Here is a 23,737-nt window from a genome sequence, read left to right on the forward strand (position 1 = left end):
TCTGTAGTGCCTTCCTGTCCGCAGCTGTTAAACCAGCATACCATACTGTAATGCAATATGCGAGGACACTTTCTATGGTGGACCTAATTGCCTAATATGTAAAAACAGCCCAGGTTCTATATAATCTCTACACTGGTAGTGTATAGTCTTGCAATTGGCTGTGAATTTAAAAGATGATCAGCCTGAAAACCAAATAATATATCAGGACTCTTTCTTGAACAATGCCATTAAACAATTTTATAGCGTTCTTTGAAAGAACGTCCTGCTGTTTTGTGTTTTTTTAAAGACAGAGGTCCTTTTAACTTCTTTTAAAAGTGCTGCCATTGATGAGAGACTGGGCTATTTCATGTTGGATTGACTCTGGCAAGCAAACCAGGACATGTCCAGGAGGTTATCATACTTCACACAGTTGTTTGCCTGTTCCCATTGTATGTCTATATATGGCTCTTGCCTCACTCCCTCACTCACCTGGACCTAAGCCAACACTGCCAGCTTCTTTTCCAGGGAAAATTCTTTGTGGGATTGCTAGTAAGAGACTCATCTTTAGGCTCTTCCTATACACTACCTCTTTACTCCAACTTCATTCGGTTGCAATAACAACAATAGCAGTACAGCAATGCTAATAACAGCAGCATTTATTTTCTTTCTCAGTCACTCCAACTATACTGCTGTGGTGCGCTCTTGCTTAGAAATAGCTCTGATCCTTGATATTTCAGCATTTTAAATATTCATCGAAATAGAATTTTCAGAGTTTAAATAGAGGACTTGTCCAGAGGGAACTGGATGAATGGGTAAGCTTCCATAAATCCAATATTCTTTCTACGGTAGCTACACGTTTTAGTTTTTAAGTTTTCCATAACAGGATTTTATTTTAAAAATGCATGAAATAAATGAACAAAAATGAAAACAGTAATAGGAAAACCTGAAGCAACAACCCATGTTAAATCCTGCAATACTAAAATAATCAATAAAGTAGGAATAATATTGGACGATATATGTGAAATACGAAGGTAGATGGAATGATTTTGCACTATTGTATGAGCGTTTTGGGGCAAATGAATGAGAACACTGCAACAGAAGAAATAAAATCACTGAATATGAAAAATAAAAAAGCTATAGGAAATATATTGCTATCAGGGAAAATACTACCATTAGGAAAAATGGGGCTGTGCTTCAAACAGTTCAAACTATAAACTGTGTAGTACTAAGGTGTTGAATATAGGTACTATATTCAACACAGGTACAATATAGGTGATACCTTGCTCAGTAGTAGTAACTGTGAAAGGGATCTTGGAGTCCTAGTGGAGAACCATCTAAATATGAGCCAGCAGTGTGCAGCAGCTGCCAAAAAAGCCAACACAGTCCTAGGCTGCATAAATAGAGGGATAGACTCAAGATCACGTGAAGTGTTAATACCACTTTATAATGCCTTGGTAAGGCCACACTTGGAATACTGCATTCAATTCTGGTCGCCACGATGTAAAAAAGATGTGGAGACTCTAGAAAGAGTGCAGAGAAGAGCAACAAAGATGATTAGGGGATTGGAGACTAAAACATATGAAGAACGGTTGCAGGAACTGGGTATGTTCAGCTTAAGAGAAAGAAGGACTAGGGGAGACATGATAGCATTGTTCCAATATCTCAGAGGTTGCCACAAAGAAGAGGGAGTCAAACTATTCTCCAAGGCACCTGAGGGTAGAACAAGAAGCAATGGGTGGAAACTAATCAAGGAGAGAAGCAACTTAGAACTGAGGAGAAATTTCCTGACAGTTAGAACAATTAATCAGTGGAACAGAAGTTGCCTCCAGAAGTTGCGAATGCCCCAACACTGGAAGTCTTTAAGAAGATGTTGGATAGCTATTTGTCTGAAATGGTATAGGGTTTCCTGCCTAGGCAGGGGGTTGGACTAGAAGACCTCCAAGGTCCCTTCCAACTCTACTATTGTATTGTATTGTATTGTATTGAAAGAATTCTGTACCATCATCCTTATTCAGTACCCCTTGAATAATTTATATTCAGTTAAAATAATTCAAAGCTATTCAATTATAGCCTTCAGCGGACTCTTCTTTTGTCTGATACAAGAGTCACACATCTCCAAAGCTATACATTGATTAAGCAAATAAATATACTCGTTGTTAAGGACTTATTCCATCAGAAAGCTTTAAGGATCGTGTTTCTACATACATTCCATTTATGGTTGAAAGAAAGTGAGCTGAAATTACTCACTGGATTGAACACCATGATTTTACAAGGATCAGAGCAAGTGATTATGAAATGTGGAACGAAAGTTTAATTGCTCTTGGCAAACTGTTTTAATCCTAAAGATATCACTAAGATTCAATGAAGATAAGATCCTCAAAAACAGATAGGGAAGAAGTTTAAGGGGAAAAAGTAAATTGCGAATTAATGTATAGAACCAAGGGTAGTTTGCAAAGATGATAAAGTATAGAACCTGAGAGGTTACCTGATAATTTGTAGTTTGGGTAATGACATGTCTGCAAGAAAACGACCAAGCTCAGAGAGTCCCAAGGACCCCTCATTTCAACCCTGAGCTACTAATATTTTCCTTTATAAGTATAGAACAATATAGTGAAAGTTGAGATAAAGTAGATTTAGTTGCATTTCCTTTGCTTTTTTCTTATCTTCTCCCAAGATTCTTTTGTTTAGTGTTTCTTATTCTTTTTTGCACTTTGAAAAGAAATAGAATGCTGGGTATATATATGTAGATGTAGGTTTAAATATATGCTATTTTAGGTCTATTGTTTTGAACATACATTGCAATCACTGGATCAAGTAAGTCAGGAGGAATATGCACAAATCTTTATTTGAAAACCTTGTTTTTGATTAACAAAATATAGCAAATGTTTGCAATTTCTTAATTTTAAAAAAGTAAAGAGTTTAGTCTGTTGTTAATCTATAACAATACACACAATATTTAGTGCGTTTAGGAAGCTTACATCTTCAGTATCATACAGGTCAAAATGTAGTACAGTTTTCACTACCACTCAAATCCATATCTCATATGATTTTACTTTCTATTTCTAGGTCTGTTTCGTATTATAATAAACATGCATTTCTGAAAGTCAATGTAAAGAATATGGTTCCTACAGAAAGGTTTTAATTAAACTCTGAATACATTGATTTTATTTCATGTTAGAACCTAATAACATCTTGTTTCAATGTGCTTTATTCCTATTCTTCATGTCTCTCCATTATTTTCTTTTTGTGTCCAGAAAGGAATTAGTATACGTAATATATGGACATCATATTAGAAATAAAGAATATATGACAGATGAGGACACATGGAGAGAATGGAGGCTTTTAGTGAGCTCAAATATCACATCACTCCAGACAATACAATACAATACAATACAATACAATACAATACAATACAATACAATACAATACAATACAATACAATACAATACAATAGTAGAGTTGGAAGGGACCTTGGAGGTCTTCTAGTCCAACCCCCTGCCTATACTGACAAGTATACCATACAGCCTGCCCATCAACACAATGCTGGCACGGTCCAACAAGCAAGGAATTTTGAAATATAGAAGCATCCGCAGTTTATACCTTCTGCTAGTTGGTCTTTTCTTTCTTCCTTCTCCGTATATATAGCAATTTTACATGACTATATTTAAAGATCAACAAATGTTGACATATTTCAGTCTTTCCTGCCAATTCATCCAGAGAGCTATTATGTCCCCCCAAAAGATCCTAAAATCAATGATATGTTTGAGCCTGACATTCTGAAAAGGGAAATGAAATGGCCTCAGAAAATATTGCTGATAACAAAGCTGTAGGAGATGATGAAATATCAACGTAACTGATTAAAATTTCACAAGATAAAGCCATTAAAGTGCTGTATGTCGTTTGTAAATAAAGCATGGAAGACACAGCAGTGGGCAAAGTCTGGAAAAGGCATGTTTTTATCTGGCTCCGCCAAAGTAGTGCTAAGGAATGCTCAAGTAAAACTATCACAGTTATTTCACATGCTACTAAGAATGGTCAAAATTTTACAAAGCAGACTTCAGCAAAAGATGAAGTGAAAACTCTGTACAAGCCAGATTCAGAGGAGGCAAAGGCACCTAAGACTGACAATTGGGAAGGCATGGGGATCCCAAAAGATCTTTATTTTTGCTTTATTTGCTGACAGTTCAACCATTTTGGGTCATGTATCCATATATACAAAAGGGATGAAGCTCCCACAATGATGACATGACACTATTTTTGTCATTGTGCCCCCCGACTTTGACATGCCCACCACCCAATGTCACTGCTTATTTAATCTCTTGTTGCTAAATCCTGGTGTAATGCTTTGTAATTAAAAAAGGCACTGTGAATGCTAGCTACGTATAGAAGATTTTATCCTTCTAAGCTCAAAAATTCACAGGGATTGAAAGTGTAGTCATAACATAAAGAGAAGGTCTTGCTGCTTGGGAGAAAGACTATGACACATTTAGATAAAATATTAATGTGCAGAGATATCACATTCACAACAGATACTTAATGCCAAGGATATGATGTTCCCAATTGCAATTTATATTTGTGAAAGGTAGAACATAAAAAGGCTAAACAAATAAAAGGAAATATTCTTAAATAGTTGAGAATGCCTTGGACTGCATACAAGCAAATTATTCAGTACTAAATGGACTAGGTCAGTGATGGCTAACCTTTGGTTGTTGGGTGCCAAAAATGCAAGGGTGTGCGCACGATAGCGCATGGGCATGCTGGCACCAATAATGCAAAGTGTGACCCCACATGCGCATGCACAAACAACCCCCCACATACACACACTGTCCCCACGCGCACCGCACTACTCACCTCCAAGCTGAGCTTGGTATTTCCTTCGGGGGGCGGGGAAAGCCGTTTTCGCTCTCCCCAGGGTCCAGAGGCTTGTTGTAATAAAAATTTTATTGGTTTTTCAAAATTTATAGGGAAAAGGGTAAATGGACAGGTATACAAATTTTGGCAGTTGCAAAATGTGCGAGGCACCCCTCCCTCCATACCCATAGTATACATTTATATATAATGCATTAGTATATAATTGATTACAATCAGCATATTAGTTCTATTATTAAATTCAATCAAATTAAACATTTCAGTATAAAATCCTAATATAATTCCATTTTCACTTTCGGTCAATTTATAATAATATGATTTTCTTATTTATTTCTGTGATCTGAGTCTTCTTGCTATTGCCCCATCTCCCTCCACAGGGTCCAGAGGCTTAACTGAAGCTTGTGGAGGACGAAAATGGTCTCCCCCAACCCTCCAAAAGGCTGAAAATCAGCTGGATGGTACGCGCATGTGTGCTGGAGCTGATGGCTCCCGTGCCAGCAGATATGGCTCTGCATGCCACCTGTGGCCCATGTGCCATAGGTTCGCCATCAGGGGTCTAGGTGCTCACTGGAAACATTAACAACTAAGCTACAGTTTAGATATGTTGAACCCAATACAAAAGATAACAATTAATAGAAGAGACCCTGATGCTGGAATAAAATGGATGGCAATAAAAAAAGAGATTGACAGTAAACAAGACAAATAGGTATTATCACTAAAGATACAATAAGCTTACAAGGATATAAAAATAATCAATTACTGGTAGACAATCCTGATGAAATGGCAGGTTATAACAGTGGGAAGCAACTGAATGATTGAAGAACATAACTGTGTAAAGGCTCCACATACTACCAGTTGTCACTGAACTTGGCAATTCAACAGGATTTGTTGGACCAGCAAAATTTATTAATTGCTCATCTCTTATAACAGTTAGTTGCTTATATATATATATATATATATATATATATATATATATATATATATATATATATATATATATATATATATATATATATATATATATATATATATATATATATATATATATATATATATATATATATATATATATATATATATATATATATATATATATATATATATATATATATATATATATATATATATATATATATATATATATAATTTACTTGGGAATCTATCCTTCCAAACACAATGAGACTTTTGAGGTGCTATTTATCTGGTTCTTGAGAGTAAAGCCCATCAAACGGGCTACAGACCTAGAATCATAGAACCACAGGTTTGGAAGAGACTTTGGAGGTCTTTGTGTACAATTTCCTGCCCAGGACAGGAATCCTCAGCCTATCTCAGACAGACAGTCCAATCTTTGCTTAAAAACCTCCAATGATAGAGTATCCACAACTCAGGAGGTCAGCCATTTCAACAAGTAATAGCTGATGGTCAGAACATTACTCATTTTGTTTAGATATCTCTTTAATCTTTGGTTCTTGTCTTATCCCGGGGCACAATGGAGAGTAAATCCACATCGTCTTCCTGTACTAGAAGACTTTTATCAGACATCCCTTATCCTTCTCTTCTTTAGAGATTTTTTTCCATTGTTTTCTATAGAATTTAATTTCCTGGCCTTTCAGCCTCTTCATTGCTCTTCTTTGCACTGTTTCTTCAGCGTCATTTGTGTATTATGATGACCAAAACTAGATGCAGTATTCCAGGTATGGTCTGATTAGTGTAACATAGATTGGAACTGTGTTCTCCACAATTTAACACTGTTAATGCAATACAAAATTGCATTGGTTCTTTTTGAAGCTGCAGAATGCTTAATTTGTGGTCTATCAGGACATCCAGATCTTTTTTACAGGGACCAATGCTGAGCCACGTACCACCTTTTGGACTTAGACACACAGTGTTTCTACCAAATGTCAGTGTCAGGTTCTGAAGGGTTAAGGAAAACAGCCAAACGCAGAGACAGTTTGAAAATGCAGCTTATCTTCTCTGGCACCAAAAAAGTACTAAGGCAATGAATAAATTGTCAGAGCTGACATCCGGTGCTCCCCATCACCTTTTATACTTTATTTGGTATTTAGGCTAAACCCCACCCCCGCGCGCACACCCATCACCTCGTGACCCAGTGTGACAACCACCCGCCAATCAGTCATGGCTTGTTCTCAGTCAGTTATCAGTTATGGAGAGTTCTCAGCTGGATTGCTTATGGAGGGGGAAGATCCCCAGCTGGTAAGCATGATTCCTGGCAGCTCTCACCGCTTCCCCCACCCGAATGGCAGCTCCGGGCCTGTGAGTTCGCCGGAGCTGACAGGCAGATTCCTACATTTCTTGCCACTGAACCACATTTTGTTGGAAAAGACGCAACATGCAAATTGATCAAGATCCTCCTGAACTTAATTCACTCTCTAAAGGTATTAACAATCCCCTTCCAATGGCTTTATGTCATTTTCAAGTTCGCTGAGCATACCTCATATCCCTTTGTCTAAATAATTTATAAAAATTTAAAGAGCACTGGCCTCAGACTGTTGAGTGTCCCACTGCATAACTCGCTCCATTTATAAATAAATCCATCAAAGATCATGAATTTCTGTTCAACCAAACTGTGAATTTGGGTGTGACCCTCCATCACATATTGCTCCATTTTATCAAACTCAACTAGCTTACTACATTCAACTAGCTTACTACAACAGGGGTTGCCACAAAGAAGAGGAAGTCAAACTATTCTCCAAGGCACCTGAGGGTAGAACAAGAAGCAATGGGTGGAAACTAATCAAGGAGAGAAGCAACTTAGAACTGAGGAGAAATTTCCTGACAGTTAGAACAATTAATCAGTGGAACAGCTTACCTACAGAAGTTGTGAATGCCCCAACACTGGAAGTCTTTAAGAAGATGTTGGATAGCTATTTGTCTGAAACAGTATAGGGTTTCCTGCCTAGGCAGGGGGTTGGACTAGAAGACCTCCAAGGTCCCTTCCAACTCTACTATTGTATTGTATTGTATTCTAGCTACACAACATCTACAGTATTCTCTTGATCCAGTCATTTAAGTTTTAAAAAGCAGTAGGACTAGTATGGCACAATCTATTTTTAATAAACCCACACTGGCTTCTACTACACCTTGTTCCTTTCTATCTGCTTGCCAACCCACTCTTAGATATTCTTTTTTAGGATTTTCCAGACTGATTTCAAGCGGATTGGTCTGTAGTTTCTTATGTCTACTCCCCCCCCTTTTTTTTATACATAGTGGTTCTGACACCACATCTGCTGGTTTTCTTTACCATCTTTTGGTTTTCTTTCTTTATTACATACCCTGGCATGTAATCCACCTGTCCTGACATCTTGAATTCAAAGCCGATATTTTCTCACTACTTCTTTTCCCACGTTGTCCAGTATTTCTCTTCTAATCTCCAAGTTAGTTAGAGAAAAAGAAATGTCCCAGAACCCCCAATCAAGACATAAAGCTCTTATGATGGATAATTGGTTTTTTTGTCTTCAGTCTCTTAGAGAATCCCATCAACTGCAGAACAGCGAAAAAGCCTTGCCATAGAATATAAAGGGAATTTAAGTTAAATACACAAAGGATTGCCCTGCAAAGAAGATACAATTCATCACTAACACAGAAGGGCTTACATCTTATAGACTGCAAAATGAAAATATTTATCTCCTCATATAATTTTAGAGTCTGTAATATGATTTATCAGGAGCATTGGCAACGGAAAGCAGTACACACACATCAGTTTTATCATTCTAACTGTGAGCTCCTTGAAGAGGGGAAGCTAGATTTCCCACTTACTGAGAGCAATTCAGAAAGCCAATTCTTAATGAATTTATTTATTTACTATTTTATTTAAGCATTTGTTTTATTAATTGATTAACATCTCATCTTCCATTTATGAAAAGCATCAGTCAGTAAATGGGAATGCCTGAAAAATTATGTGAATTGAATAAGCTATATGGTACTATCAATAGCACCTTCACTGCTTCCATGTCCTTTCTGATTTTTTTAAAATATATTTTAAATTAAAAATAATTAAATAGGAAGCTGGCAGAGCACAAACTGTCAGCCTGGGAGATGCATTCTGCCTCATTTTTGGAAAGAAGGGACTTGTGAACCCTTGAATTTATGTAAGCAACTCCTGGTAGATGTCTATGGAGATTTTCAGTCAATCTGAGGGATAACTCCTGGTAGACTACATAATCACATCCATTTTGTCTTCTTGCCAATGATATAGAAGTACTTTTCAATATGGTTTTTTAGATCTTTTTTTAAAAATTCAATCTTATCTACAATGTTTATTTTCTGCAAGGTTTTTCATACACTATACCAACCAGATTCAACCCTGCTTAACTGTCTGAGATTGCTAATTGCTGTTACCCACTGACGCTATCTAAAAGAACCTACCCATAAGGTTCAATTGCCTGTGATTGAAGAAATGATGGAAAGGGCATTCTGATTCACTGAAACGATCAAGGGGTTTTGGACAATGAATGTATCTTCATCCCAGGAAGAATAAAAAGTAAGGGAAGGCATCAGTACTCCAGTTTCACTCCCCCTTTAAAAGTTCATCTCTTATACCAGCAATATCAAACAGATTTCTCCTCTGCCTTCCCCTTCCTATATGTAAGGATAGATGTATGTGTATGTGTGTGTTTCTGTGTCTTATTTTTAATGTTTTTTTTAAATTGGTAATTTAATTACCTGTTCAACATGTACAGTAGATAATTTTTCTTTGATAAGTAAGACTAAAACAACAAACAAAATAAGTTTCTCTTCTCTGCCCCATCTCCAGCTCAATTTCTAAGGAATCTTAAGATTCACTTCTTATATTGTGAGATATGATAATAGGAAACCCACAGGTGTTCTATTAAATTCTGCATCAATGTAAAATTTAAATACAAGAAGCCAATAACATAACATGCAACAATGAACAAGATTTTTAAATGTTACTGGTGTGTGTTTTTGAAAAGCCTTGAAAACATGTAGTAAGGAGAGAGTAGTCCAGATATCTGTGGGTTGGGCTATTTCAGAGATGAGGCCATCATGGTAAAGCCTTGAGCATAGTCTTTTCCCAGTAGCTGGAATCCCCTCAAATTTGGGATCCTCATTAAGGGGCCATTATATTCCCACAAATATAATATATATAAGATACTAGAAAAATGCCAATAGTTGATTTTCAATTAACTGTCTTGTGTTTTTGCTTCTGTACTTTTACTTTTCCATTTCAATCTGCCTATCACCTCTGAGAGGTAAGTAGATGTTCAGAATAGCAGACGACCCAAGATGTTCCTAGCTGTGGTCCACTACTTCTGCTCACTGCTGATTTTCAATGTCAACTTCTACCTGTGAACATGCATGCAATAACCTCACACAACTTTGATTAGATTAGGATATAAGAGGAGAAATGACTCTTGCCGCATCTTTTTCCTGAATAGTAAAAGTAACGAACAGGCAAGTCCCCATGTTCTGAAAAAGAAAAAGCATCCCAACCACAGGCAAAAGGCAGAAGATGATTTATTGATCAGTTTCTGAGTGATTTCTAACTACCAGCAACCATGACTCCCCTTTTCATTTACTTTTGGTAAAACAAATCTCCATAAATTCAATTCTTGGTGACTTCAGGAACACAGCTGCACAGTATAATCTTCTTGGCAACAATATCAGCATGATTTAAGGATCCTCTTAAGGATGTTTTCCCAATTTTCCAGTCTAGCCTAAAATGGTATTTATCTGAGAGTTTCCCTTCCAATGACTAACCACTTTTGCAGGGGAGCCTGAGGGAAGGGGAAGAGGGGTCCAAAAAGTCAAAATGACGACGAAAACCATGTGATGGAAAGCCCCTCCTCGTTCTACATCCGCGCCTTTTTAATATGATTATGTGCCGACGAATTGTCCTTGACTCCTACCAGTCACGTAACAGAATGTCCACATGACGATCGATCTTTCACGTGCCTCAGTTACAAAAAAGGCGGGGCTTCCATCGCATGGTTCTCGCCGCCATCTTGACTTTTCTGACTCCCCTCCCCGCAGGTTTGACACCCCACGGCAAGTTCCCGGGTTCGAGTACCGCCTCAAAACGCGCGAATTGACTTTGCTCCCCACCCTTCTAAAAAAAAAGGGTGTATAGGTATGGCAAGCCTAGCCTACCCGCTTCTGTTGTGACACACACACACATCCCATTCCACACACCCAGGCAGCCCAATAAATGAAAAGCTGTTCCCTCCCGTTTCGCACCGACTGGGGAAGGGGCGGTGACGAAGGGAAAGGTGGGCAAAGGCAAACCAGCCTTTCGCTTTTGCCTGGAACTGAGCGCTTTTCGTGCCGTTTGTCTCCAGTCTCTTCCCGTTTGCCGCTGCTGTTGCCGCCGCCGCTGCTGTTGCCGCCGCTGCCAATACTGTACCCCTTTCCGGACTCCAGCGGACTGAGACGGCCTTCCTCGATTTTCCTCCCCGACCGCGGCCCGCCCACCTGCCAGCGCACCCTCGGAGCGCCTCTGGCATGGACCGCGCGCGGCGGCGGCGGGAGGCCGAAGCAGGTAAATGGGCGCGGGCCTTTCGTCAGGCAGCACCGGTGGTGCTCGGCCCGCCGTTCTGACTAGGGGGAGGCCTACTCGTGGCGGCGGCGGCGGCCTTAGGACGGGAGCGTGAAAATAAGATGCTGTCAGGCGAGGCGCCGCTTCTCTTTGGCGAGAGCAAAGGCCACTTGGGGGGTTGAGACGCCCCGGTTTCCCTCCCGCTGTTAGGAGGAAGAGCAACGCTCGTTTTCACGCCGCTTGGTTATAACAGGGCAAGGCAAGGCAGATGGGGACCGCTTTCAGGTTGGGTTCCTGAAAAATATACCCCTTTCTTTTGAATGGGTGTCTTTTGAATTGGGGGGGGGGGGGAGATTTCTATTGTGAACTGTATGAGAAAACTTTCAAATAACCAAAGATTTGTTTTTTTACCTGGTAAAGGTAAAGGTTCCCCTTGCACATATGTTCTATGTTCTAGTGTTCCCAACTTTAGGGGGCAGTACTCATCTCCTTTTCAAAGCTGAACAGTCAGCGCTGTCTGAAGATGTCTCTGTGGTCATGTGGCTGGCATGACTAAACGCCAAGGGCGCAGGGAACGCTGTTACTTTCCCACCAAAGGTGGTTCCTATTTTTCTACTTGCATTTTTACATGCTTTCGAACTGCTAGGTTGGGACAAGTAACGGGAGCTCACTCTGTTACACAGCACTAGGGGTTTGAACTGCCGACTTTTCTGATCAACTCGTTCAGCGCCTTAGCCACTGAGCCACCACGTCCTATTTTTTTAAAAAAAGTAATAATATTTAAGTCAATCTGTGAGGTAGCAATTTAAAATTATTTAATTTAGATAATATTTAGATCAGACATCCAGCCCTTATCAATGGAGACCGAGTGGAGTGAGTGGCCAGTTTTAAGTTTCTGGGTGTTATCATAAAAGAGGACCTGACCTGGGGCACTCACATTGCAGCACTGGTCAAAAGGGCCCAGCAGAGATTATACTACCTGAGACTTCTCAGAAAACAACAACTGAACGAAAAACTGCTGGTGACCTTCTATTGTTTCCCCCTAGACAGTATTTTAACTTACTGCATCTGTATGTATAGTTTGCCAATTGCCCAGTGGCAGATGGGATAGCACTCCAGAGGGTTAACTTCATTGCCCAGAGGATCATTGGTTGCCCTCTCCCCTCTTTGGAAGAGCTTTATGGCTCCCCTGCCTTAAGAAAGTTCAAAACATTCTTAAAGATCCATCTCATCCTGGGTACCCTTTTTTTGAACTATTACCATCTGGCAGATGGTACAGGATAAAAAAAACAAGGACAAATAGGTTGAAAAACAGCTTCTATCCCAGGGCAATAACTTTACTGAATTCTATTGTATATGCAATATCGGGTTGTCAATTCAATTATATAGAATGTGAAGAATGTGTGTTTGCGTTTTATTTTTATAGTTATAATGTACACTGGAGATCGCATTTAATTTCATTTGTGAAGTGCAATGACAATGAAGTAAACTTAAACTTAATGGCTGCAGCATCTTCCCCATCCCTGGCTGTAAGCGAGGCTGCTAACTAATAAAGTAACTAATAGTTTGGTGTAAGTTTAATCAGCACTGTCCCAAAACAACAGTAAGTTGGGCAGGTTTATATTATTTCAAGGATGTCTGGGAGATGCTGTAAGTCACCTTTGTGGAAATGGCCTGTATTAATGTAGTAACCTTGGCAGCATTAAGGAACTGGTATGATGAGTTCCTATGTTTGGGTGGAGTGGGGGAGAGCATCCCTGCTCTAATCCAAAGGTAGGCAAAAGATGGAGCTAGATCCAGAAAATATGTTCGAGTGATTGCTCACTGCCTGTTGCCCTCTACTCCAGGATTAAAGATATAACAGCTAACAAGGAAGTAAGACAACTGTCTGAAACAGCTAGTGTTCCCACCACTGTCAACAGACATTTGTTATGTCATTTTCAAGTGAAATAATCTAAAAAAATAATTAAATATAACAATAATTAAAACATAACTATTTCCATCAGGTTTAAAAAAAGGTGTAACTAAAATAAAAAGTAATCCTCAAATAATTACCTTTTATAATGCCCCCTCCACTATTTAATTTAGTAAATTTGTTAAAAATTGTGTTTAACAGTTACTTCAGCTCAATTTCAAGAATTTCTGTTCATGGTTGCATTGCTGAATCAAAGTATCTGGGAGAAAATGGAGTTGAACTCATTTTCAGCAGATTAATTTTACACTATTCAGCTTTTTGAGATAGGCCAGGTCAGAAAGCTGAGGTTGCAAATATTACAGGAATGCTTCTTTGTTGCACTCGGTTATAATAAAAGAATCTTAAAAGCCTGGTACTTTCATTTTGACCCCTCTTATACCAAACAGAATCAAGGTGGAGTTACAATATTTTTTCTTCATGTCTTGCCCTGGCCTGTTAAAGTGCTGTTTGTGTGAAAAAGCTGCTTAACTATTCAAAAGGTTCTTTTCTTCCTAAGGGACAGGCTACAAATTTGTTTAAAGTTCTACAAAGGCATGACTTATGTGAAATGTTAATTTATAGTTCTCTTTTAAAAAGCATTTAGCCTTTTTTTGAGTTACGGAATTTTTTGGCCTATTTTTGCTGTGAATTAATATAAGTCTCGCTAAGATAGAAAAGGAATATAAATAAAAAATAGCATCAAACATTGGTGCTTACATAATTTATTTTTTAAACAAAATCATCCAGCACATGATTACAGCATGAAAGAGGAATCATCCTCTTAGATTCAGTAAATTTATCTGCAATAACTGAAATCATACATTTCCTATAAATGATCAGTCTCTTATATCGCCGTACAGGAATTCAGAGCTGCTGCTTCTCAGTAACATTCAAAGGTCTTTTATCACAAACTGTTTCAGGTCATGAGAGAACATTTCTATGAACCTGGACATAGAAACACTGGATTTGTTGTTCTTCATCATGTAGACTTGGTTGTATTTTTGGAATCATTCTTTTGCTACATCACCCACTTGCACTTCAACTTCACTTAATAGATAAATGGCCTGAGAGTCTCCCATAGAATTCTCTGATAAAAAGCAGAGCATTCTTTATTCAGTGATAACAAGTCATCTAGGTCCTGAGGCAGTAAAGTATTCCCATATCATGACATTACCACCTTCATGTTTTATAGTTACTATGAAGTTCTTATGGAATTCAGTGTTGATTTAAGGAGCTGTGGTAGCACAATGGTTAGAATGCTGAATTGCAGGCTAACTCTGCCCACTGTCAGAAGTTCGATCCTAACCAAATCAAGGTTGACTCAGCCTTCCATCCTTCTGAGGTCGGTAAAATGAGGATCCAGATGTTGGGGGCAATATGCTGACTCTGTAAACCACTTAGTGTGCTGTAAAGCATTAGGAAACGGTATTTACGTCTATTGCTATTTAGGTCACTTTAGTTTTATTTCAGTCAGAAATATATATGTGACAAAATTGAACTAATGAGTCAAAATGTGAAGAGTCAATCCAGGTCCTTCAATCAATGTTCAGATGAGCAACAGTGTTTTCCTTATTGAATAATGGTTTTCTCCTTGTGATCTGGAAGTACAGGTAGTCCTCAGCTTACAAACAATTCATTTATTGATCACTCAAAGTTATAACATAAACTTTGTGTGACATGATTGTTTTTCAAACACTTAACATGTTACTAAAGTAACAGCTGCAGTGAATCACTTAACAACTATGGCAAGAAAAGTCAAAAATGGGGCAAAACTCACTTAACTACTAGCTCACTTAGCAACATAAATGTTCAGCTCAATTATGGTCATAAGCCAAGGATCACCTACCGTATTTTTCGCCTTATAAGACGCACTTTTTTACTCCAAAAAAGAGGGTAAAAATCTGAGTGCGTCTTGTAAGCCGAATGTAGCCACTGGGTCATCTGAAAATGGGGCAGGCAAAGAGGGGGCTGCAAAGATCGTGATGGCTGGAAAGGAGAGAGGTGTCGCTTTCAGAGCTCCCGCTCGGCTGGGCTCCCGAGAGGGCTTAGGCGGTGGTGGCGGTGGCAGCGGCTCCTCACATTGCTGGGGCGCTGCTTTAAGCTGCCCTCCTCCTGCAAACGAAAGGTGCCTCAAGGCTTTGGCTCCTGAGACCGGTGCGCTGCCATCCAAAATGCTGGTACCACGATCGCTGCAGTGCCCGCTTTACCTGCCGCTTCTCGGGCAGTTCCAGGCGGCAGAGATTGTAGTAATAGCATTTTGGATGGCAGCGCACCGATCTCAGGAGCGAAAGCCTTTGAATCAAGTTTGATTGTGTCCCATCTAGCGTTCTCCACCCCCACCCCCAAATCTCTCCGGAGATTTGGGGGTGGGGGTGGAGAACGCTAGATGGGACACAATCAAACTTGATTCAAAGGCTTTCGCTCCTGAGATCGAAGCCTTTGAATCAAGTTTGTGTCCCATCTAGCGTTCTCCACCCCCACCCACAAATCTCTCCGGATCCGGAGAGATTTGGGGGTGGGGGTGGAGAACGCTAGATGGGACACAATCAAACTTGATTCAAAGGCTTTCGCTCCTGAGATCGAAGCCTTTGAATCAAGTTTGATTGTGTCCCATCTAGCGTTCTCCACCCCCACCCCCAAATCTCTCTTGATCCGAGGGTGGAGAACGCTAGATGGGACACAATCAAACTTGATTCAAAGGCTTTCGCTCCTGAGATCGAAGGAGGGAGGAAGAAAGGAAGGATAGGAGGATAGGGAAAGAGGAAAGAAGGCAGGCAGGCAGAAGGGAGGGAGGTGGAGGGAGGGAAGGGAGGGAGCTTTCGCTCCTGAGATCGAAGGAGGGAGGAAGAAAGGAAGGATAGGAGGATAGGGAAAGAGGAAAGAAGGCAGGCAGGCAGAAGGGAGGGAGGTGGAGGGAGGGAAGGGAGGGAGCTTTCGCTCCTGAGATCGAAGCCTTTGAATCAAGTTTGATTGTGTCCCATCTAGCGTTCTCCACCCCCACCCCCAAATCTCTCCGGATCCGAGGGTGGAGAACGCTAGATGGGACACAATCAAACTTGATTCAAAGGCTTTCGCTCCTGAGATCGAAGGAGGGAGGGAGAAAGGAAGGATAGGAGGATAGGGAAAGAGGAAAGAAGGCAGGCAGGCAGAAGGGAGGGAGGTGCAAGGAAGGAAGGAAGGAAGCATAGATAAGCAGGAGGGAAAGAAGGCAGGCAGGCAGGAGGAAAGAGGAAGGAGGGAACTGGAAGGGAGGCAGGAAGGAAGGGAAGGAGGAAGGGAGGGTGGAAGGAAGGATAGACAAGTAAGAGGGAAAGAGGAAAGAAAGCATCTGAATGTACTAAACACGAGTCTTCAGGGAAAAGATGGATACATTGTGAAAACTCAGCTGTCAGTTGATCTTAATGTTATGAAATGAAAAGTATGCCATTTGCAATTAACTTGGCATAAAATAATTCATTTGCATTTAATTGTTATTGTTCAAAGAATGTTCGGAAAAATGTTCGGCCCTCCAGCATGTTCACTTCATCCAATCTGGCTCTCTTTGAAAAAAGTTTGGACACCCCTGTGTTACATGGTTGACATAAAATTGTTCTTAAACTGCTGTTAACTTTATACAGTTGATATAAAATATTTTACTATAGTATTTGGTTCAGAATCTTTTTTTTCTAGATTTTCCTCCTTTAAAATTGGGTGCGTCTTATATTCCGGAGCGTCTTATAGGGCGAAAAATAGGTATGTACATTCTTCAGAAATGAGGAAGCAACTCTTGCAAGGGCAAAACGTTCTGGAGAGAAGGCATTGGTTAGACTAGAGATCTATACCAATTCTATCATTTCTTTTAACTGAAGGAAGCCTCTTGTCAGGCTTGTCAATAAATACCAACAGGTGTTGTTTATGATAATGGCCTTCCGTGTAAATAGATTCTGAGTAAATCTGTATTCAATCATTGAACCTTAGCAGGTGGCTCAGAGTGAATCAAAGATATCATTTTGGTCACCAGATCTGAAGATTTGCATAGCTTTGACAAACGTAGCACCTAATGAGGCAAGATGATCTAAATGTTTATTGATATGTGGAATCTGAATCCATCTTTAGGGTAAACTAGACAATCCATAACCCCTTGGATCATCATTTCAAAGATATTTCCTTACCAGATTCCCCAAAGCCTTCAACAATGGCAGAGCATCTAATGTACTTGAACAGTTTTAAAAATCCAGGGAAATATTTAGAGATGTATCAGTCTTGAAAGTAGTCTATGTTGAACTGTATAGCACAGTCAAAGATCAGCAGTTGATTTCAGGAAATCGTTGTATTTTGTATTATGTATTAATATGTTTTATGATCATTTTACTTATAAATTATTTCATAGCATTTGCCAAATTTCAATTCAATGGAATTTGTGAGTCCTTGATTTTTGTACACATTCTGTACATTAGCCTATTTCAGATACAGGTACCTTGTTTAAAAGATTTTGGCTTATGATACACCATTTCACCTAGTTAAAGATTACATATATGAGCTTTTTAACAATATATAGATTCAGTTTAAGACAGTTATTAATGTTAAATTACCTAATTTTTAAAAAAATTGTTACCATACTCTTCTTCCAACTCTGTGCTATATTAACATTTCAACCAACTACAGAGAGCAACTAGGAATGCAGAAGATCATTTGAATTTTGTTGACTTTTGGTTCTCCCAATTACTATATAGAATAATTTTAATTTGTGCAACACTAGGTGATGATAGTAGTTATCTTTTCTAATTACTATGATTCAAGTTTGGTAGATTACTACCTGGTTTTCCAAACTGTCTTTCCGCTAATCCAGACCTTTTATATTTTTCTTAAAGTAGACACTGACTAGCCATTGGTCTCTGGGCTCTGATTTCAAAAACTGGCATTTAGTTATCCCAGTTCCTTCAGGTTAACACAGTAATTAGTATTGAAATATAAGAGTGAAATGATTAATTGCTTTCTGTTATATTATCTTGCCAGTTGCAAGTTATTAAGGTATTCAGAAGGGAATTAGTTATGTCTAGGAAGTGCTGGCTGATTTCTGTCAACGCTTAAGGCATTTCCATGACCACTATCAACTTGAGAAGGAGGGGGAAATGCCATGCATACTTTTGGCCAGAGTAAAAGTCTCATATTTTTGTACTGGGATGTGAATGCGCATGTCCAGAACCCTGCCATAACATCCTGTTGGAGAATGTGATTGATGACCTCAGCCAGAGGGGAGGGGGCACAGGGTTAAAGTTCAGACGCCATTAAGTGTAATTTAGTTTCAGCTACACAGAAGTCAGTGCCAAGATGTTAGTCCTAATAAATGAATAGTTTTTTTTTTAACTTTGTCTCGGGGCTCGTAAATTAATTAGGCCAACTTTTGGAAACTTCACAATTTCATTCATAGGGACAAAATTTCATCTTGTAGTACTTAGTAACTCAGTGCAGAAAATTTTAAATTTTTTTGTTTTCATTCCCATCTTAGTATTGAAAGGAAAATCAAAAAACTCCTGATATTCAATTGTATGCACATAACAAAGAACTATGTAGGGGATGTGGGTTTGATGGCAACAACACAGTTTCCTAGCAAATCACGTTGATGCTTGTAGAAATATTTTAAATAGTATCTATCCTTCACAACATTGAAGTATCATCTATTATTGTTCAAATATTTTTTGCTATATTAAATGTTGCCAACTTAAGTGCTACTTCATTTAATGCTATTTTCTACTGCATGTTGGCAATACCAGTGTTACTTGTTCTTTTGATATTACCATCCAAAACAAGGACATTATATTTTTGCCTAATTGTATATAAAGATTTTTTCAGCCAAGATTTGCATCTGCCAACATTGCATTTATCTTAAATTTTCATTAGAGAATTCATTTAAGTAGTTGATAGTTCCCATTTTATATTATGAATTCTAAATATTCCAGGTTTATTTCCTTGATTGTATTCACAATTTCTTTCCCCAATTTTTAGGGACCAACTTGTTTTGTATACATTCAATCCAGTGTTTTTATTTTACAGATCAATTTTTCTTCATAATCCTCTTATGCATTCTGTTATATTTTTCCTTTTTTATGTTTTCATTTTACAATATTATTATGTAAGCTGTAACATTTAACTTTCTGTCCATTTTTTTTCTTTATCTTTTTTAGTCTAAGCTTTTCCTTAATAATTTATGTCAACAATTCCTTTTAGTTTGATTCTGTTTAATATTTTCCATTTTACTTTTGATGGTTTTCTAATTTATTTTCATCTTGTCATGACTGAATTATGATTAATAATTATAAGATATTGAGCATGTTTTTATATTCAACAAGAATAGGATTATTTCTGACTATATTTGCAGGTGATACCTAGACTTGTAGTTTCCTATGTGGTAACTAATTGAAAATATAAATTTACAATTTACTTATTGTTTTTCTTAAACAATTGTACACAGTACCTCTCTGTTCCCAGTAGATATTTCTCATGTTGCAATCTAGTTTACCTCTGTTCTTCAAAAGTGTTTCCTGCCTACTCAAAAATGTTCACTGGGTTTGTCTTGGACTACTTTGGAACAGACACACTTTCAGAAATGTGAAATGTTTTTAAATTTTATATTTAAAATCCATCCTGGTTTACCAGTTACCATCTTCCTTCTCTGAACTCCATAATTATGACACTAAGCCAAAGTAACACTCACTACCAGTATTTTAGTCCTGTTCCCTTCCCACTGAACCCAAAAAACGGTTTTGGGTAAATATAGCTCCTTGTTTCCTTAGTCCAATACTTTTCCCAGGGGAGTTTCCGAGGCTGCATCTAATAGGGTATGGGTATTCCTTGGCTTACAACCACAAGCGAGTCCAAAAGTTTTGATCATACAGTAAGTTATTTTGATCATTAAATTAGATGTTCAATTGTTTCAGTTGTTGTTAAGGGACTGCTTAATATTATGAAGCACATGGAGTGAAAGAGCTGCCTGCCAAAGGAGGGTAGGCAGTTTCCCTCCATGTGTAGAAGGGAACTCCAGGAAGGACTTGAAAAAAGAAGCTTGCATCACAAAAATCCAAGCTGCCTTTCTACAGCCCACTCTAAGTGTTTGCCTTCTTCTCCATGTACAAAAGGGAAATCCAGAGTTGAGCTGGAGAAAAGAAGCTTTGATCTTTGTATTCCGAACTTCCTTTCTCCAGCTTGTTGCAGGAGTTCCTCTCCCATTCATGCACAAAAGAAAAATGTAGTGTTGGGCTGGAGAAAAGCAGCTTGAGTCTTCATGGCCCAAGCTTACTTTCTCCTCTTCCCATAGGAGTCCCACGCTCCAAATGCACAGAGAGGAGGGGGAATCCTTTGGCGGGCAGCAACAGCTTGCAATTTTTTTCTGCTGGTTTCTCCCTTGACTTTCTGGGGAAGCCAGCAGACAAAATTGCAAATGGTAATTACATGATTGTGGAGCACTTGGCAACCAGTGCCTGAAATGTGATCACATGACTGCAGGGGTGGGGCAGCAGTCATAACTTCAGGGACAGATCGTAAGTAGCTTTTTAAAAGTCTGTTGTAACTTTAAATGGTCCTTAATGACAAGTTGTAAATAGAGGACTACCTGCACGAAAATTGTTTGCTGAGGAATGGAAGGCTGTATGATAGGATGGCAGACAATGTTCTGCATATTCTATTCTATCACATCCAATTTACAGAGTACTAGGCAGGATACCTAATTTATGTATTAATCATTTCCAGTCAATCTTATATTACAGTTATAGACCAGGAAAAAAAATTGTTAAGTGAGTTTTGCCTTATTTTACAACCTCTCTTGCCACTGTTGTTAAATGAACCATTGCAATTGTTAAGTTAGTAGCATGGTGGTTAAGTGAATCTGCTTCCTCATTGACTTTGCTTGTCATAAGGTTGCAAAAGCTGATTAGATGACTTCAGGACACTGCCACCATCATAAGTATGAACCAGTTACCAAGCATCCAAATTTTGATCATGTGACCTTAAGAATGCTGCAATGGTCGTAAGCATATAAAATGGTCATAAGTCACTTTTTCAGTGCTGTTGTAACTTTGAATGGTCACTAAATGAACTGTTGTAAGTAGAGGACTACCTGTATCATATTGATCAGATAGTAATAGCTCTACATAAAATACATCAGTATTTCCCAAATATTTTGTCAAATAAGGAGTTATAAAATGAATCCATGAGTCTTTATAGGGGACATAATATAACATGACATGAGCTGTGACTTCAATGACCCCATGTCCATAAAGACCAAATAGCAGCTTCTATGGGACTTTTTTACATTGGCCCTCCAGAACTGCTATGGAGAGAGTGTTAAAACGTGCTAGATTTCCTGCCCCCTGAAATTTAGAAACAGCTATATAAGTATCATACAGCTTTATAAAGGGATGCATGATTGCTCAATAAAATGTTCTTGGCTAGATCCTCTTGGGTTTCCTGATCTTTAATAAGTTGTTCAAATGCACTCCTAATATCCATGGAAGAGGTTCTGAATTAACTAAAAGGGAATAAAAATGACATTCTTGACATCAGTGTCAACCAAAGCCCCGCCCCTTCACCAAAATGGCTGTGCATACACTTGATGTAACGAAGAACACACATTGATCATTCATGATTTAAAGAATGTCATCTCAGTCCAAAACATAAATCTTTAGGAAAACCCAAAAGAAGTCAAACATATTTCAAAATCTTATAAAAACTTTTGTATCAAGCAAATAAATTATTTTAGAAGCTTTCTTATCACAATTTATTTCTACTAGTTTCTTTACATTGTAACATTTGTATGTTAGAAACAGTAGCTGATGATTTAATTTTCCATACATTCTAGTGGTTATTCATACTGGGGAGTTGTCAACTTACGTCACCCTTTTTTCAATATGAATTAACTTTGAGACTAAGTTAGTCACACAGTACAGCTTAATTATCGTTCTGCCTCCTTGCTGTAAGATACCAAATCCATATAAATCTTCTTTCCTCAATTTCCATATACAATTCTGACTGTAAAACCCTGAGTATCAGAATTGTTAATGGACAAATGGCTTGCATAAATGCTAAATACCTATTCCTCCACAATCAGATCAAAATTTGAGTGAACTAAATATTTTATTTCTTCATTTTATGTAACATTTTTGGAGGCAGAAAATAGATCTTTAATGTTATAATGTGATTATTTTGTTAAATATAGTAAACTTACTTTCTCTAAAAGAACATATTTCATTGTCTCTTAATTAAAAATAATGGTATGTAATTTACAATAATTTTTATTACTCTAGAATCTGAATACATTTTCCCATTGGTATGTCAAATGATAAAAGTACTGTTAAAATGGGGATTTTTAAGATTGCCAACAAAGGTATCATTTCATTTCATAAAATAAAATGATAGTTCCATAAATATATGCTAATTATACATATTTCTCATTATTACAATATTCTTGCAGTGTAGAAACTGACATGATCTACAAACCAGTTAAATGAGATTAAAATACCATATTTTAGAGTATAAGATGCACCTTTTTTCCTCAAAAAGAGGCTGAAAATCTGGGTGCGTCTTATATACTGAATACAGCAAAACAATTTGCCTCCCGAAGCCCCGCCCCTTCACCAAAATGGCCGTGCATACACTCATGGAGGCTTTCAGAGAGCTCCTGGGGGCTGGGGAGGGCAGAAATGAGCAAAAAACGGGCCCATTTTCGCAAAAAAATGGCTGTTTTTTGCTAATTTTTAACTGATTGATGAGAATTACATTGATCAAGTGCTATGCCAGCAGAAACACTTACCAATCCACTGTATTTCTCTCTATCTCTATTTCTCTCTCTCTATCCCTCTACCTACCTACATACTCTCCCTCTCTCCCTACCTACCTACTGTATTTCTCTCTCTATTTCTTTCTCTATCCCTCTACCTATCTACCTACCTACACACACTCTCGCTCTATTTTTCTCTCTCTCTCTATCCCTTTATCTACCTACCTAACTACTTTCTCTCTCTCCCTACCTACCTACTGTATTTCTCTCTCTTTCTCTCCCTCTCTATCCCTCTATCTACCTGCCTACTTTTTTAAAAAATTGCCTCTTCCAAACCTTTGTGCGTCTTATACTCCGGTGTGTCTTACATTCCAGAAAAAATACTGTAATAGAATGAACTTTAATGTTATTACACTAGTATAGGGGAAGCTACAGAAATTACAGCATTTGGCTAAGCTGTGTTTTGGTCTGGGATAACAAATTGAAAGCCTAACAATCATCCTATATAAAAAGCCCTGTTGACATGAAGCATTTTCCACATTTTAACAATTTTATGCTTTTATGTTTTAAAATCTGTACTATACTCTTTAAAACATATATTATTATTATCCTGTTTTCAAATTCTTTCATAAAATTCATTTATGTGAATAAAGAATAATATTCCATTAGT

General features: G+C 38.2%; 1 protein-coding gene across 1 annotated transcript in view; it reads left to right on the forward strand.

The window, feature by feature from the left end:
• The window catches only part of RNF180 (ring finger protein 180), a gene marked incomplete at its 5' end in the record, with an annotated part of 47,716 nt that overhangs the window by 12,811 nt on the left and 11,168 nt on the right, over positions 1 to 23,737 (forward strand). The window contains 1 exon segment of the mRNA XM_081940646.1: positions 11,166 to 11,365. Within this exon segment, the coding sequence (XP_081796772.1) occupies positions 11,166 to 11,365 (200 nt within the window).

Source organism: Natrix helvetica, assembly GCF_964273705.1.
Source record: "Natrix helvetica genome assembly, chromosome: 2".
Lineage (NCBI taxonomy): Eukaryota > Metazoa > Chordata > Lepidosauria > Squamata > Natricidae > Natrix > Natrix helvetica.